This window comes from Mus musculus, chromosome 19 (genome assembly GCF_000001635.26).
Source record: "Mus musculus strain C57BL/6J chromosome 19, GRCm38.p6 C57BL/6J".
Classification (NCBI taxonomy): Eukaryota; Metazoa; Chordata; class Mammalia; order Rodentia; family Muridae; genus Mus; species Mus musculus.
In genome coordinates, this window is record NC_000085.6 from 26,748,141 (window position 1) to 26,765,008 (window position 16,868).

The 16,868-nt window shown below is 44.6% G+C and overlaps 1 protein-coding gene across 23 annotated transcripts in view; it reads left to right on the forward strand.

Moving 5' to 3' along the window:
• The window catches only part of Smarca2 (SWI/SNF related, matrix associated, actin dependent regulator of chromatin, subfamily a, member 2), a 173,249-nt gene that overhangs the window by 143,068 nt on the left and 13,313 nt on the right, over positions 1-16,868 (forward strand). For 5 of the 23 annotated variants that reach the window (XM_006527282.4, XM_006527284.3, XM_006527283.4 and 2 more), the window contains 2 exons: positions 3,684-3,901; positions 11,738-11,791. In XM_006527282.4, the coding sequence (XP_006527345.1) occupies positions 3,684-3,901; positions 11,738-11,791 (272 nt within the window). Of the gene's footprint in view, positions 1-23; positions 201-260; positions 813-1,711; positions 1,808-1,828; positions 1,871-1,911; positions 2,569-2,956; positions 3,017-3,683; positions 3,902-11,737; positions 11,792-16,868 lie in introns of those variants that run through there. The other 18 variants (XR_386502.3, NM_011416.2, XM_006527285.3 and 15 more) reach the window with 16 other exon arrangements.

Below are 16,868 nucleotides of genomic sequence, written 5' to 3' on the forward strand. Positions count from 1 at the left end.
GAAGAAAAAAAAAAAAGCACACACACACACACACACACACACACACGCAGGCTGAAGTATGCTTAACTCTTTTAACTTGGCTGGGGCTTTTTAGCACCATATGGGTTCTTTCGTGACGTCCGGACCCGAAAGAGTGCAGTGTGCCTTTAAGGAAAGAGGTACCTCACCAAACTTCCCTGTAGTTGTGCCTCACCATTTAGGTAGGGAAGGAAAGTGTTAATTTCTTATTTGTACACTTTTTTTCCCCCCGACTTCCTTCCTATTCACTTCATTAAATCTAGAGGCGGTTCAGCATGGGAGCCGTCTGTATGTTGAATTAGGGCTCGCTCTCTTGCGCAACACGTCACCAGTCGGAAACTGGGGGTTTGCTTCTGTGATTTATTTCATTATTGTGCTGGTAAAAGGTTTGGAAGGGAATTCTTTCTGGGGGTAGTACTTTTAGCATTGTGTTGCAAGTTTTTTTTTTTGTTTTTGTTTTTGTTTGGTTTCTTTTCTTCTTCTTCTTCTTTTTTTTAATCTCCCCCCCCCCCCCAGCTAAGTTGTCCGTTGAGCTAGCTTAACAAATAATATTTTTAAATCAGAGAAGCCCCCATAATTTCCCTTACAAGCAAGAGAAATCTTAAGTCTAACTCTTGAAGTGCGAAAAGCATCGGGAAATATGGAGGGAATTGATTTCCATTAGAAAAAGCCCCTTAGAAACCACAGAACATGAAGCCCTGCATATAGATGTGTTCCCGGTCTTTGGGGAGGAGGGAAGATTTCGGTAGCTCTCTGCATTCCTGCATAAAAACCTTAACTTAAGGGGAATAATGGTCAGTACTTTGTGTGTTTTCCTGTAACTCCAGAACGTAAATTTAATAGGAATCTGCAGTATTAGCAGTTGTAATAAACATTTGTTTGACTAGTTCTGTTTGCAATTTAATTTGTTTTCCTTCTTAGGTACTCACAGGCGTAGAGATTTAAAAGTCCAAATATCACAAGCTTATGTTTTGTTCCCCGTTTTTTTTTTCAGAATGGGGGGGGGGGTAGAACAGAAATACTCTTTTCACAACCTCCCCCTCCTCACGGATCCCACTGAAAAGAAAAAAAAAAAAACAGTGAAAAATTTTGCAGTATGAAAACCGAAAGTGAAGTATCACAGTTATTTGAGATTTTTTTTTATAGAGAAAAAATAACACTGTATTAAAATACAGGAACCTGAGAACATACACATTGCTTTTACTTACATGCATCTGGGGGGGGGGGTGCGGGGGCGGGGGAGGGCGCGGGTGTTTTTCTTCTGTGTTAAAATCGTTTTAGACTGCTCCAAAACCATGCAGCATATCTTTTCAGGGGAAAAAAAAAAAGACTAAGATGAAGCATAAAATACAACAACAACAAAAAATCTTTGCTTTAATCTTTAAAAAATACATTTGAATATTCATTTGTTTTCTTATTGGCTTAATTGTTAAAAATGCAAGCAAGATTCAGCAACCACCTGAGCTAAAAATCTCTAATTCTGCTGCCTGGAATAATAAGGGGGGAACAATATGATAAGTAGTTGTCAATATTAAAACAGGCTGGAGGAGGAAGGCTTGGGGCCTGGTCGTAGGTAGAATGAAACAGCAGATTTGAGTATCCACAACCCTTCCAGTATTAAATTTTCAGTAAAATAAAATTACTTGTATATGAAAACATAGCCTTTCCCAGCTCTCTTTTTTTTCCTGATCAGCTGATGAAGAGACTAGCAGCTCGCTGCTTTGCCGGCTTGTTAATTTTATCCCCACTAACTGTGATTTCCGATAGCCGGCCTGCTGATAGTGGTAAGGTAAATATCCTTTTTCGTTGCCGTCTTGAAGATTCAGTAGAACTACATCCCAGGCATGTGTAGGTGTGTAACACATCAAAAGCCGCTGGTCTCCGTCTTTCTGTGTGCAACTGGGTGCTGGAGGAGAGGGCTGTACCATTAACTGTTGACAGGCTTGCGTGCTGTATTTATGATTAGCATGTTCAGCCTCCAAGATAATGCGGGACCATTTCTTTCTCTTATCTTTGCTTAGCTGCACTGTGTTTAGCTGTATAGTGGGTGTCCTGCTTTTAGGCGAATGAATATTAATGGAATAACGGGGAGCGTCTTCTTCTTCTTCTTTTTTTTTTCTTCCTTTCTCCTTTTTCTTCATAACTCATCAGGTCTCGCCTCTTTCATAGTGGTTTTCTGAACACTGTAGGATTGTGATGGAGATTGTCTTTTGATTATTAAGGCCTGGGCTCAAGCTGTCCCTTAGGGGCCTGTGTGTGTGCATGTTGCTTCTATGGATTGGCACATTGCAGAGTGCATTGGAAACAGTTTTTGTGGTTTTTTTTGTTTTTTTGTTTTTTGTTTTTTTTTAAAATCCCATTGGCATTTTTAACATGCCAGGTTGTTTTGTGTTACTGTAGCAGGTTTTCTTCATAAAACCTTTCTTTTTTCAGGAGGCATTGTACATAAGTGAAAGAAATTATGTCTGAGCTGTAATCACTCTTTATATTGATTGTTATATTCACATGATCATAAATATTAGCCATGTTTGGTGCTGTGGAGAAATGAAGGTAATTGCCTTATGATTAGAGCTCTTTCAGCTAGGAGAGGATTGATTAGCATTTACATACTGGAGGCAATATCGAGAGCCTGAGGAGCAACACCAGTCATTTGTGTGAGAAAGCAATCTCAGGAAGAAAAAAAAAAAAAAGATAGAATTTTTAGATTCTTTCTTTTTAAAGAAAATTTCTTTTCCATCGTCAGATTTCCTTTTGTCTGTTTTTTTTTCTTTTTTCCTTTTTTTTTTTTTTTTTTTTCCTTTTTTGTTCCTCTCTTAATTTTTCTTATAAGTTCAGAGACTTACCAGGATAAAAGAAAAGTTTGAACTTGTGGGTCCTGTCACATGGATCTTTGAGCCTTTTCTGAACAGGTCTTCTTCATACCTGTCTGTTTTTATAGCGCTTTTATTATCTTTCTGCATTAGTGCGGCTGGCTCTGGTTTAAAGCAAGCGTTTGCAGGTAATTGGAAAAAAAGTGTTTTGCTGTTTGTGAGTGTGTGTGTGTGTGTGTGTTCTCTATCGGGTGATTTCATTCCGTCTACCAGGGAATGTGGCTCCTACTCCCTTCTGCTCCCTTGTTTACTAATTTCTGTGTTAGAACAAAAATCTGGATGGAATTGTTGACTTATGTTGTGAATCATGAGTAAACTGATGTAAAACCGTAAAGGTCAGAGCGTGTGTGACTGCATTGATGTCTTAGGGGGTTATTCCATATTCTTCACGCGCTCCTGGCTTTTTTGTTCATCATTACCGTCCTTACAGTAATGACATCTTTAGAGTATTTTGCTTATACTAAGATACATTTTATGTGCATTCAGTCATTTTCAAGCACTTGAATGTATCGATGCTTTAATGTCCGTCACCTGTTTATTATCAGTGCTTTCGGCCTTACAGAATAGACTGAGGTTAAAGGTGAATTTCATCCAATATGGTGGTGCCTTTTTCTTTCTCCTTCGTTGATGACTGTTAGCTTTTAGTTTTACTTTGCTAGTTCCATTTTATTTTGATTATTCTAATTATTCAAGCTATATGTAGCTATACCCCTTATTGTAAAGGTCTGGATATGTTTGCCTTGGTTATTTTCCTTACTTGGATTTTTTCTTTCCTCCTTTCTTTCCTGTTTACAGGCCATCGAAGACGGCAATTTGGAAGAAATGGAAGAGGAGGTACGGCTTAAGAAGAGAAAAAGACGAAGAAATGTGGATAAAGACCCCGTGAAGGAAGATGTGGAAAAAGCGAAGAAAAGAAGAGGCCGCCCTCCGGCTGAGAAGTTGTCACCAAATCCCCCAAAACTAACGAAGCAGATGAACGCCATCATTGATACTGTGATAAACTACAAAGACAGGTGAGCCCCTGGCTCCTTCCTCTCCAGCAAGTCCTTGAGCGGTTAGGACTTGAGAGGATGTGCACTTGGGTTACGTCATGGCCTTCTTTCTAATTTGCATTCTATAGCCTTGTCTTGGAAGGTACAAGCTGCCTCCTAGGTTGTGAAACGGCCGTGATTGTGATTGTTATTTTGTATGACGGTTCCCGGTGTGTTGTCTAAGATGGTGGGAAGTGAGATTCGATGACTTTTTAAAGACGCCTATTCCAGAAAAGGATTCTTCAGGAGCTCTGAGGAGAGAGGTGTTGGGACGATGGGATGAAATTATTTATTATTGTTTATTATTATTATTACTATTAGAGGTTGACTTGTCAGAAGGAAGGAACTGCAGTCATATTTAAGCTAAATCTTTTATGTGCAGGACCCTGTTCAAAACCAGATCCCTCCACAAAATTGTCGGGCTTCCCTCCTCCTAATACTTGGGAGTGTTGAGCCTTTCTATCAGCTGTGGTCTCTCTTACATCACCGCTATATGTATTCAGCGTGATATTTCAGCAAATTCACCCCCTTTCTCGTGGGCTTTTTCGGTGTGACCAATAAGGAGGCGGTGCTGCACACAGACAAGATCGCTTTAAATAAACGGATGAGTATTTGGAAACTGAGGCCAAGACGCTTGAGTTTCTCAGTCAATGCTCTACTGCTTAGCTAGTCTGATTGCATTGGAGATGGTTGACTTGGGGTTTCCTGCTTTGATTTCCCCTTGATGCAATGCGGTTTGCATTTGATGCAATGTTATTTTGCTTTGGAAGCCATCTCTTGTTTCCATGGAAAGCAGATAGGAAACAGATATTTCTGCTGTCTGAGTTGCGTGATCATAGAGGTCAGCTGTCAGAGTTGCGTGGTCATAGAGACCAGCTGTTAGAGACGGTGCCTTAGCCCCGGGAACTCCTGTTGTCCTGTCCGACGCTGAACTAACTGAAAGTGGGCAGCTACATTGCTTGCGACTTGGGTTTTTCCTCCTAGCTTTGACGTATTACATGGCAGGCAGGGAGGAATTGTTCGAAAGATTAAGTGGCAGGAAAAGTAGAAACTTTCCACCAGGAATTTCTCTCTTAAGCCTTTCTAGCTCGTGTGATATTTTCCAAACCAGTAAAGGGGACAGGAGGAGAAAGGTTCATTGAGCGGTCAGAATTTCTTGTGTCTCCTGACTCATCAAGACTTGTAACTCCAGTCCTCACTAGCTTCGTTATTTTCTTTTTGAAAGAAAGAAAGAAAGAAAGAAAGAAAGAAAGAAAGAAAGAAAGAAAGAAAGAAAGGAAGCAAGCAAGCAAGCACACTTCTTTTAAATACTGTCAAGTGGCCACCAAAGGCACCCCACCTCCTCCTCCTGAGTGTGGATTGGCCTCTCAGTGACACTCCACAGAGGGCAAACTCAACCCAAACCCCAAGTCCACTCTTGGTCTGGAGTAAGCGTGAGAATTTTTTTTTTTCAAACCAAGAGTTAGTAACTGCAGTTTCTAGTCACCCCGACTTCCTCCTCCACCTGTTGCCTTCCCACAGGGGGAAGCTGAATCATTACACCCCACATCAGCCTCTGGTGCGAGGAAATTGACTCTGCTCTACCTCTGACTTTTTTGGTTTTGCCTTTGTGTCAGGAGAGCACACCATCTGTTTCTCTGACCAGGTGTGCCCTGGTCTTTGGCAGGCCTTTGATGATCACATCCATCGCTTGCTGATTCAATCTGGGTTTGCTGGAACACCGGAGTGGGGCTGAGTGAGCCTGTGGGGACTTAAAAGGCGGGAGGGGGTGTCTTTGAATAGTGGCTGTCATTTCAGCTTCCTTAATCAGCGGAAGGGTCAGCATCTCGTGGGTCTCATGTTACCAGTAGATTGTTTTATTTGGCTTTACAGTATTTGTGTGTGTGTGTGTGTGTGTGTGTGTGTGTGTGAGAGAGAGAGAGAGAGAGAGAGAGAGAGAGAGAGAGAGATGTTTCTATTTCTTGACTCCCCCCCTTTAGAAAAACTTAAAAATCTGGCAGGTTTCTGCCTGAGTTTCCCCCAGCGGGAGCTCCACAGGAGGGCGGAAATGGCTGCTCTCTTTACCTGACACCTCACAGGTGGTCTCAGCTGTTGCCTTCCCTACCACCAATATGGAGTATGAGTTGCTGGCTGTTGACCGACTTCAGGTGGCTTGTGTACATCGCCTACTGGCTGCATTTGTATCAACCTGGTGAACAAAACCACAACAGACGCCCTCAGAGCCCATTCCCAAGTGTGCCTGGGGAGGCAGAGCCTAGGGGCTCAGGGCACAAGCTCTTCCTAGTCTAGCCTCAGCGGCTTACATTTGAATCTGGTGTTCACTTACCTGCCTGACCCTCAGTTTCCCAGTGCACACAGTGGAATAATTCCTGCTCCCCACCCCCAACCCCCCAGCCTGTGGAATTGTTGTCCTAAGCAATTAATATAACCCCAGATTCTTTAAATAGTTTAATGATTAATAGTCCAACTTTGAGACTGTTTACAGTTCATCCAGCAGGTGAAGGGACCTCTGAAGAGAGTGTCCTTGCCGATGCCGGTTTCCATGGTTTTCATTCCAGAAACAGAAAATGCAGTTTCACCGGAACTGACTAGTGAGCATGTCTCTAGTTGTACTGTAGGCAAGGGCTATTTAAATATTTCAGCACCCAGGTATCGAGTGGCTCTTCCTCTTCCTGGCTTGCTTGCTTTCTTTGCTTATTGAGTTCTCCTTAAAAAGCTCCCTCTTAAGACTCTGACTCTCCCTGTGTTTTTAGGTACTTTCTGGAGAGATCATGTGCTGAACCTCGTACCGCTGCATGCTTCATGTATATTTCATGTTAGTGGTCCTCTAGAAAAAGCAATGGACTCTATTTATATTTTGTATTTCTCTTACCAAACTTGGTTCTCAAGTAGGAGGTGCTCAAATTAGGAGGGCCTTAATTAGATACAGTGTTGTATTTTTGGTTCATTTTAGAGAAAAAAAAAAGCTACTGGAAGGATGTACATCTTGCTGTGTTGAGGTTCCTCCAGCATTAGCGTCAGTTATTAATACAGTAACTCAGCCTACTTAAAGAAGGAGGGCCACCTGTACGAAACCCCATCTAACATGCCCGTCCAGTGTTAGTCGGGTTCCAATGGCTGTGTAGCTGAAGAGTAGATTAAGTCAGACCTCCATCTCTACTTAACAGATAGATAAGAAGAATAAGCCCTCAGGAGCAGTTGTTTAAAAATCCTTGCACGATTCGGGGACAGATGTGGCTTGATATTTCCATAAAGACTTAAGATAATTTGTGTATATTTACTGCTTTATATTTTAAAGCATGATACGGTTTTAAAATGTGACCCGGAAGAGCCGATCACATTGTGTGATTCACGAACCAATGGCTATTAGGCAGTACAGGACTACGGCTACTAGTTCCTACCATGTTATTTGTCCCAGATAGAAAACTTTATCTCAAGCCATACTTTGTTTTGACTTCGTGGACATGTTTTGTTCTCTGCTTGTTTTGAAGGCTGTTAACCACCCTCTCACCTTCTATAATATTTAACCCGAGGCACTCCGTTTCTTTGTAAAGGATTCCTCCTCTGTTGCACCTGTACTCTTTAAAATCGCCATGAGATGCCATGGGGAATAGGTGGAGACCTACCCTGCAAGTCTTCTAGGTCTCAGGAAAAGGTTCCTAGAGACAGCCTTAAAGGCAGAGGTTCTGGGCTTTGGCTCTGCCTGGTGTGGTGTCCTGTGACTCAGGTGCAGCAGCAGCCCTGGTGACAGAAAGTCCTCCAGCCTGTGGATGTGGATCCCACATTAGGGCATGGTTTCTGGAGGAACTTCTTGACGCTGCAAGACTGTCTTCGATATGGTTGTTCTTTCCCACATTGAAATCCTTTCCACTGATTTTTAGCTAGTCTACAAACTAGTCAGAGAATGAATCCAGTCTTGTTTCAAGAGATGTCCTTTGAAAATAGTTCTAAATGGGCATCCCCAGCCCAGGGCCACCTTCTTCAGGTAGAAACATCCCCCTTTGTTCTCTGAGTGACACTTAGACCCTCCCCGGGCATATTCTGCTCTTGTACTGCCCATTTGAACCTTGCCCACAAGAATTCCCGCTGTGCTCCAATGGTATGAGGTAGTTCAGTTGTTTGATCTGGACACCAGAGCTTTGTGCACGTGGCTCAAGGGTCACTTTGCTTTCTCTGGCATCTTTGACACAGAGCCAGCTGATGTTGGACACATGACATAAACCATAAGTATCTTTTCTCAAAAACTGCCAAGTGTAGACTTAAGCTAAGTAAGCTTTACTGTTTGAGCATCCTACACGGAAGTTCCCCGACTCCATGCAGCCCCGTCTCACAGTGTTCGTTCTCACCGTTGCTCTTACTTGTTTCTTAGTCTTTAAACAAGTATGTGCTTATCTTCCTGGAGTTTCTCGAAGCCCAAGATGTGTCGGAAACTATTGCTGGAATGTTTTTAAAGGAACCAGGACAGGGTTCTGTGACATGCCCTGGGAATCGGCTCAGGTTGACACGAATCTGTTGAGACCAGTAGTCCTTGAGGTTGGTTCTGTGTTGTTGAACTTCCAGGGCCTAGCCCTGATGTCGTCTGCGTTCATCTGTCCCTTCTCAAGGTTATCAAGAAAGACTAAAACCAACTACACTGTGTTTGTAGCCCTTTCCCATCTATCAACCTAGAAACCCTGCTGAACAACTGAACCGAGGTTGGCCTGCCTGCCTGCCATGGCTTTTTCAGGGACACCCCCTGCTAGTCCTTAATGATGTTATTTATCTTTGCTAAGTAGCCCCCCAGCCTCTGGGCAATTTAGTCTAAGTTCTCAACAAGTGTCAAAATGAAGCCTAACAGCATTGAGTTTCATCTCTCATTTCAAAACAGGGCCCTTTGCTACTCTCTAGCCTCTGCCTCCATTTCTTCTGTCTGATTTCCTTCGCACTGTTGGCAGAAGCAATCTACACTTTTTCAGGGTGTAATTAGTTTACCACTGGTCATCTGAACTCATTTGAAGCACCTTGATATGTTCTTTTTTTTTTAAAAAAAAAAAGAAAAGAATTAACTCTCCTATCAGGAGCTTCTCCTGTGTTTATTATACCTTGCTTTTCAAATCTCTGTCCTCCTTCCTAAAGAATTTGGAAATGGTGGCACATGACGTGCACAAATGTTAACCAGCAGCAGGATGCCGAGGCACGAGGATATCCAGTTTGAGGGCAGGCTGGGCAACATGATGAGATCCTGTTTCAAAAAACAAACAACAGAGTGAATCAAAAATCTTAAGGATATGGAAGTAGAACGTGCATTTATACATTGCTTGTTGTTTGTTTTTGTTTTTGTTTTTTTACCTCAAATGACTTAAGAGTTGGACCTATGGTGACATGAGGCAGTTGGGAAGGCAGGAGGTTCTCTTGGCTAGTCTGATCCATGGCTACAGGGCAGGAGGCATGGCAGGAATGGGAGCTATGTATCTCCTACCTCCCTGAAATGGGTTGCCCCCACCCTTAGAATTTTAGTAAGTCCTCAGTGATACCCTGACGGATGGTCCGGGCCTGCACTTGATCCGAATGTAGTGCTTTTGGCGTTGGGGAAACCATTTGCCCATCCTACAAATACTCCCCGTGCTGCTTTCAGTCCAAGCGATGCACTGCTAAATCTAGCCACAGGATCCTCATTCCGGGTCTCTCTCCGGCCTCCTCTGCGCTGTACCAGGTAGGGAAGGCAGCTCTGTACTTGCTGCTGACACAGAATAGGGGGAGTTGGGAAAGGTGGGTCATGAGAGCTTTATTACACCAGAATGCACTCACGATGTTTGGTTTTGATTTTTCAAGAAGAGTCATCATAATGACACTTTTCTGGGGGGCAGAGGGAAGAGAGAACCAGGTGATATTTCTTTACATTATATATATGTATGTATGTGTATATATATATATATATATACACATACATATATATGTGTGTGTGTGTGTGTATATATATATATATATATATATATATATCCCTTTTTAAAGGACATGGCAACTCCTAAACCCAATCAAAAGTGTCCCTGTTTAATCCTGGCATACACTAGAAAGTAACTTGTAGCATTCCCTATTTCAAGTTGGGCCAAGCCGTGATTTTGGAAGGCCCGCTATTAACTAGTCTGTTCCCAGAAGGACTGGACCCTTGTTCAGAGATATTGTTTTCTTTTAAGATTTTTCTGTTCCAGAGATCTTTTTAAAAATGCACTGAGCTATCTCCTGGGTCAGAGCCTGCTGGTAACAGCTTTCGAGGCTTCTAGCCAGGGGGCGGCTCGCACCATCATGCCTACTTCCTTTAGAAACAGACCTAGAAAGTACATCGCACAAACCCAAATCTTTGGCATAACTTAGCATCCGTTGTGGTCTGTGCTTTCGCATCTTTCCCCAAGCCAGTCAGATTCCTAGCCTCTATCAGAACGGCTGGAATTTGTCTGTTAACAAAGGAGATCTGTCAGAATCTCCTTTGTGGATTACCTGGCTCTTCTGTCAGATTTCTGCCTTCGCTGCTCTCGGGTCGTAGAACCGGGACTGACTTCCTCTGAACTTGTTACAGTATATTTTATAAAATACCGAGCGTGGTGTTCCTCCTTCCGGGTTCCTCTGCTGCTGCTGCAAGGCCTTCTGAGAGGACCCCGGTCGGTTTTGGCTTCTGTATCAACATAATCAGCCGAAAAGCCTTCCCTCTACATCTCACTTCTAGCACCTCCCCACACATGAGTCTCCAAGGCAAGCCTCCTCCTGCATCCTCACACTCTCCCCCCATGAGACCCTGGGACCTTTGGTCTAGAGTAGCTGCCAATTGTGTGGGAGTCCAGTCTCTCGGCCCTTCCTGTCTTGCCTTCTTTCTGAAACACATATCTGATCATGTCTTCCTGTTCTTTAAAAGCTTCCAGACCCCTGGCTTAGGAAAAGTAGGTTTCCATGCTCTGAACCTAGCAACTTTACAGTGTTATTTTGTAACATGGCCCTCCCTGCTCTCTCTTGGATTTCAGACATTCTGGTTAATGCTGTATATTTAGGGTTTTGTGTGCACATTTATATCTCCACTGTGTGGTATATGCTGATCCTGTCCAATTGCCTCCTGCTCTAGGCCAAGCAGCCAGGGTCAGTGCAGAGATCCAGAGGTAGGCTAGCCTGAGTTTGCCAAGGGAGACTTCTTGTTTGGGAGCATAATCTATATGGGATGGGAAGATTTCCAGGGTGCTGCCAACCTGATTGCCCTTCCACAGGCACCACACAAAAGGTTGCCTACGTGTCAGTGTCCAAAATTGTCATGTAACCCTCAGACGGTGGCTCAAATTCATTCCCGGTCGAGAGCAACTTATTCAATGATCTGCTGAAACAAGAGGTCAGGGAGGGAGAGCTCAGCTGGTGACCAGAAACCAGACTTGCTGCACGTGCAAGCGACGGGTGCCGGGAGGAAATCCCCTTCTCTAGCTAGCACATAGGCAGGAGCTGTCTGGGTAAGTATTGTCCCTACCATACCAACGAGCAGCCAGACAAGACTAAAGCCACCCCGCCCTCCTTCAGAAGCTCTCACACGTGCCTGACGTGGCTCCTCATCCTCCACTGCTTCTAGAACCACGAATGGGAGGGAGATGGGACAGGAAAACAGGGAGACTGCAGGAAGGGCTCAGAGATGCTAGGAAGCCATGCCCCAAGCCCACCACCAGCACCGCCACCACTTTGGAGAAATGTGTATCACTGTAGAATGATACCTTGTGTGATTTCCCCGGCCACCCAGCCTGAGAGGAAGGAGCTGGGCTGGGAGGAGGACACAGGTCTTCTGACTCTAGTGTTCTTTCTACTCTACTGCAGGTGTAACGTGGAGAAGGTGCCCTGTAATTCTCAGTTGGAAATAGAAGGAAACAGGTCAGGATCTGCCTTGTATTCCCCTGTCTCTAAATACAGGTATCCTTTGGTACACAGAGCGAGCCAATGCATAGACTTGATCTTTGGGAACAAATTTACCTAGTCACCACTCCCCTGCCCCCCAGTCACCTCTACTGGGAATGGGGGGGTTGCAGGTACACATACTCTTAAACTCCCCTGCCACACTTTTGAGGTCATGTGTGCAGTGTGCTCACCTGGAAGAGCCCACCTGTACACGCATGTCTTGGCAAAGGTGGCGGGAGCCATTTGGAAGCCTGCTCAGCCTGCAGCATCTCAGAGGTAGGTCCCTGCCACCTCTGTCCCTTCTGAACTTCATCCTGGTATGCGTCCCGTGAACCTCCTAACTCTTTGCTGCCCAGATGTTGAAGCTTGGTGTCAGACACCCCAGGAGAGCCACTATGTGTGACAGGAGGGTGAGGGCATGTGCATCCTGCTGTGTACCCTGGAGTTGATTGCAATTGGCATGGGGGAGGACAGATGCTTCTTGCATTTGCCCCCTATGTGTGCTGGACGGGATTTCAGGGGGTGACCTCTGAGCCTCCCATCATGGTGAGTCCTAAGCTTCCCCCGCCAACTGTCTGTCTAAGATTCATGTGCCTCTGCCCCAGCTGGGTGGATATCAGAAGCACACTTCCACTAAGATAGGCTAGGCTTGGATGGTGTTGCTTGATTGGCGATGGATGGGTGCCATGCCCAGACAAAAGTTCCCTGTATATGGAGTGTGGTATTTTCCTCCCCGTTGATCAAGCTCAGTTGTTGAAATTGACACTGTAGTGCTTAGCCTCCTATCTTTCAGCTTTGTCAAAAGATCTAGTAATTTTATCTATACCTTAATCCTAACCCTAACCCAATCAGTGCAGGATCTAATCCAGGGCCAGACAGAAAAGAACTAAGGTTGTATCCCATATTTCAAAATGAACAGATCACAACTTGTGGCCTTCATTTTTTTTTTTTTTTTTTACATAAGGCCTTAAACACATGTCTGCAGAAATAAAACCCAGGCAAGATTGTTGGTTGTCAGTAACCATATGGGCATGAGCATCTATGGAAGGAAGTGTGGGTAAATAGACTGCTTCTAGAGAGACCATGTGTTCTTTTGTACATCTAGGCTACCCTGTCCAAAGAAACGGCAGCCACCCTGGAGTGAAGCAGGGGAGCAGCCACGGAAAGCTCCAAAGTGAGGAACATTGAGCACGCTCTTTAAGAACTCCGATCTCCAACGCGGTGTCCGTGTCCTTGTCCAATCCTAGAAAGCACACACACCCCACAGTGCCTGCTGAACACTGCCAGTTATGCTCAGTTTCTGTCTATCATCAGGAGAAAAGGATGCAGGTGGTCTTGAAACACCACTGACTCTGTAAGATTGGGCTGTTAACATAACACAGTGACTCCTGTGGATCTAGAAAAGAAGCCCAATGGTCTAAAAGGTACCCAGCCCCCCAAAGCAGGCAAGGGTCTGAGTCCCTTTTCCCTTTGTTCCTCCCCCCTCTCCTCCTTCAAAGGAGCCACATGACCATGACAAAGTAGATTAGTGACTTTAAAGGCTACTGTAAACCCCCCATGTCATGCCTGGGCTTTCTGAGAGTAGAGAATATAACTGCTTGCAGTTGGGACCTAGATACATCCATTTTCACTAAATACAATTTAAATGGTCATTTCCAGAGGTTAGAAGAGCCTTGGTGCTTGCTTCCTTGGGGGCTCTTTGGAGGTGGTGTCCTCTGTATTAGAGTCCCCCTTGTTTCCTTTTCCCCTAAGCCTGAGATGTGTGACAGTCAGAGTTGCATTTTGATAAATTTAACCCTTCCTTCGGAGCAATTCAGAAATTCTTCCTTGCTGTAAAAAAGCCCAGGATTTTCTGTGTCTGTCTCTGTGTAAGAATTGAAAATGGAAAAAGAGAGGGGGGGAAATGGACAAAGTGAAATAGATTGCCTTATGCACTGTTGGAAGGAGCTAAATAGTACACATACCTGGTGTGAGTTGGGGGTGGGGGTAGGGGCCGGCAAGAGCAGGAACTTGGCTTGTGGGTGACAGAGGGATTGTGGTGGGGTTAGGATGGACAAACCCAGAGTCCTCAGTAGTGTGGGCATGAGCTGTAGGGAAGGAAGCATAGGTAAATAGACTGCTTCTGGAGACCATGACCTTGTACATCTAGGCTACCCTGTCTAAAGAAAGGGGAGCCATGCCCACGTGAAACAGAGGAGCCGACCCAGAACTCTGTGAGCTCCGGAGCATGCTCTCTAAGAACTCCGATCTCCGCGTCCTCGAAGTTGGCTGTCCCTCCCACTGGTGTCCAGTGTTGAGGATACACCTGAGTTTCTGCTGAGAGGGTGCAGTGACCAGCGTGCTGTGTCTGCTATGGGTGGCCAAATGGCTGCTACACACAGCTTGCTGTGCTGTGAGGAAAGGAGAGCCAAGAGAGGACTGTAGGCCATGTCACAGGCTCACGTTGGGAGTGAAGGAGACATGTGTGTGTGTGTGTGGGGGGGGTGGAGATATAGGATGAGGGGCGCTGGAGGTGAAGGGGAAACATCCTTTTGATTAAGGCAGCTGCAGTGGGGAGGAAGACTGCATGCTCAGAATGTCTCACAGACTCAGGCAGACTGAATCTGAGGTGATAGTCCCAGAGCTTCGGCTCTGTTTCCTGCGTGGTAAGTGAAGGTTCTGTGCCAAATGGAAAGGAGGTGAAAGAGCAGTGGGGTATATCGGGGTGGGGGGTAGCATGCATAGACACTTCTGTATATATGTATATGTAGTAACCCAGCCCCACAGACTCCACACCAGGACACTTAAGTTCTCTCCGTGGCTGTTAACAGCCCTTGATGTCATGATTATATCATTAGTATTGACTGCTCTTTCAGTACCAGCCGAGAAATTGTTTTAGACAAAGCCTGTTTTTAGCATCCCTGGCATGAGGCATTCTGTATTTCTTTAAATGTAAGAGGAAAGTTGCTGGAATGGCTCTCGTGCCCAGGTGCCTTTGCATTTAGAGGCTTCATGGATTACAGAAGAATTACCATGGAATAGCATTGTGCCTAGGTGGATGCATTTAGACAAAATTCAAGAGAAGTTCCTATTCTCTGTCGGATACTTTTGACCTCACACAGTGCTGCCAAGTTTGTCTCATGGGCTTGCGGGCCTGTGAGGTCATAGCTGGGTGTTTTGTCTGAGAAAAAGGATTCTACAGAAGGACCTCCCACACTCATCTTCTAGCTCTCTTAAGAGATATCCAGTCCAGCCAGAGAACTGTGTGTGTGTGTGTGTGTAATGGCTGTGAAGCCAACAGTTTAATTTTTCTTAGCTCAGTATTCCCCAAATGCATTTGTTTAGTCAACCATTCTTCTAGAAAACCCTGTCTATAGCCCCACAGATTGGTGTGCTATGACTCACTCTTTGAACAATTGCTGTGTTGGAGCTCTGATACTGCACTTAGTCGGTGTGTAGGTAAATGTGGGCTCTGGTGTCTTCACCCTCATTACACATATCTGTGATGTAAGCATTGCTGGGGCAGACTGCTGAGATGCCTGGTGATTTGACCGGTATGGCTCTCACCCAGTTATACCCGCATACTGGGTGGGTGGACAAGGATAGTCTATCTGCTTTCTGAGGCATCAAAGGTTTCCTGATGGTTTTTTGTTTTGTTGTCTGTAACCTGAGACAAGCTAGTATCACCGGAGAAGAGGGAACCTGGATTGAGAAAATGGTCCCATAAAATTGGCTTGTAGGGAAGTTTGTGGGATGGTTTCTTGATTGGTGATTGACATGGGAGGGTCTATCTAGCTATGGATAGTTCAACTCCTGGGCATGTGGTCCTGAAATGTATAAGAAAGCAAGATGAGCAAACCAGGAAGAAGCATTTTCGCATGGCCTCTGCTTCAGTTTTTGCCTCCAGGTTCCTTCCTTGACTTCCCACAATGAGGCCAGAGAGGTGTAAAAATAGTAAGATGAAATAAACCATTCCCCTCCCAAGGCTTTGGCCATAGTGTTCTGTCACAGCAATAGAAAGCCAACTATGACTGACAACCTCCCCTAGCTTCCAGTATTGCTCTGGCCCTATAGGCCTTCTCTTCCTGTCAGGCTCCAAGCCTACACAAATGATCTCTTAGGAAGAGGAAGGGACTCCCACTGAAAGTAGAACATATCCTTGTATAGGGATGACATTGTCTTCGAACGCTGTTCCATGAACATTTTGGTCGAAAAATGGATTGGTACTGAAAATGGTAGATATTAAATAGATTTTTACATACATAAATCCTTTTGTGTTTGTGAGAAGAATCTGTCTCACTCCAGAGCTTACCCAACTGGCCACTGCAGGAAAAGGCCCTTGCGAACATACCATAACCCACCATTAAGCAAAACAGCATCTAGGCCAATGGATTCCTCCAAGTAGAGAAGCACTGGACTTCATTTGCTTCTAGGTTTGTGTCACAAATCAACCAAAAGCCTCGAAGCATTTTTACCTTATAGAAGTCAAGACACTGTCCAGGATCAAAGGACAGAACATGCAGAAGGGGTCAGCCCATCCTTACACTGTGAAAGGACAGCATCTCAGGTTTCCAGGAGGAAGTGATGAAAGCCCAGAAGGTGGCAGGCCAGGGAGTGGCAGGCCATTTAGCTGTCATGCCTGACAGAGGTAGGTGAGAATTCATACCTTTTCTTGCTATTATGAAATGTCAAGTAAGAAGTTAAAAAAAAAAGTGTAAGAAACTAGATGGCCTCTGTCGGTATTTCTAAAAGCCAAGTGATAGGCAGTAAGTCTAAAAAAAAGTCTCAAGTTACCTGTTAAGAAAATAAAAGAGCCAGATGTGGTGGTTCAAGCCTGTAACTGAGGCTGTCTGGGAGGCTGATGCAGGGGGATTGGGAGCTGATGGCCTTAGACAATATAAAGTGAAGAGAAAAAATACTTGGAAGCAAATGTTCTTCTTTCCAAGTGTCTCTGATAGTGGGCGATGCTGTAAGACTATGCTAAAGAACTATCTAACACATGAAAACGCTTCCTAAGGTTGCACTATCTTAGAAAGTTTTCCTGTAGTTATCCTGTGTGTTCTTTTTGTGCTTG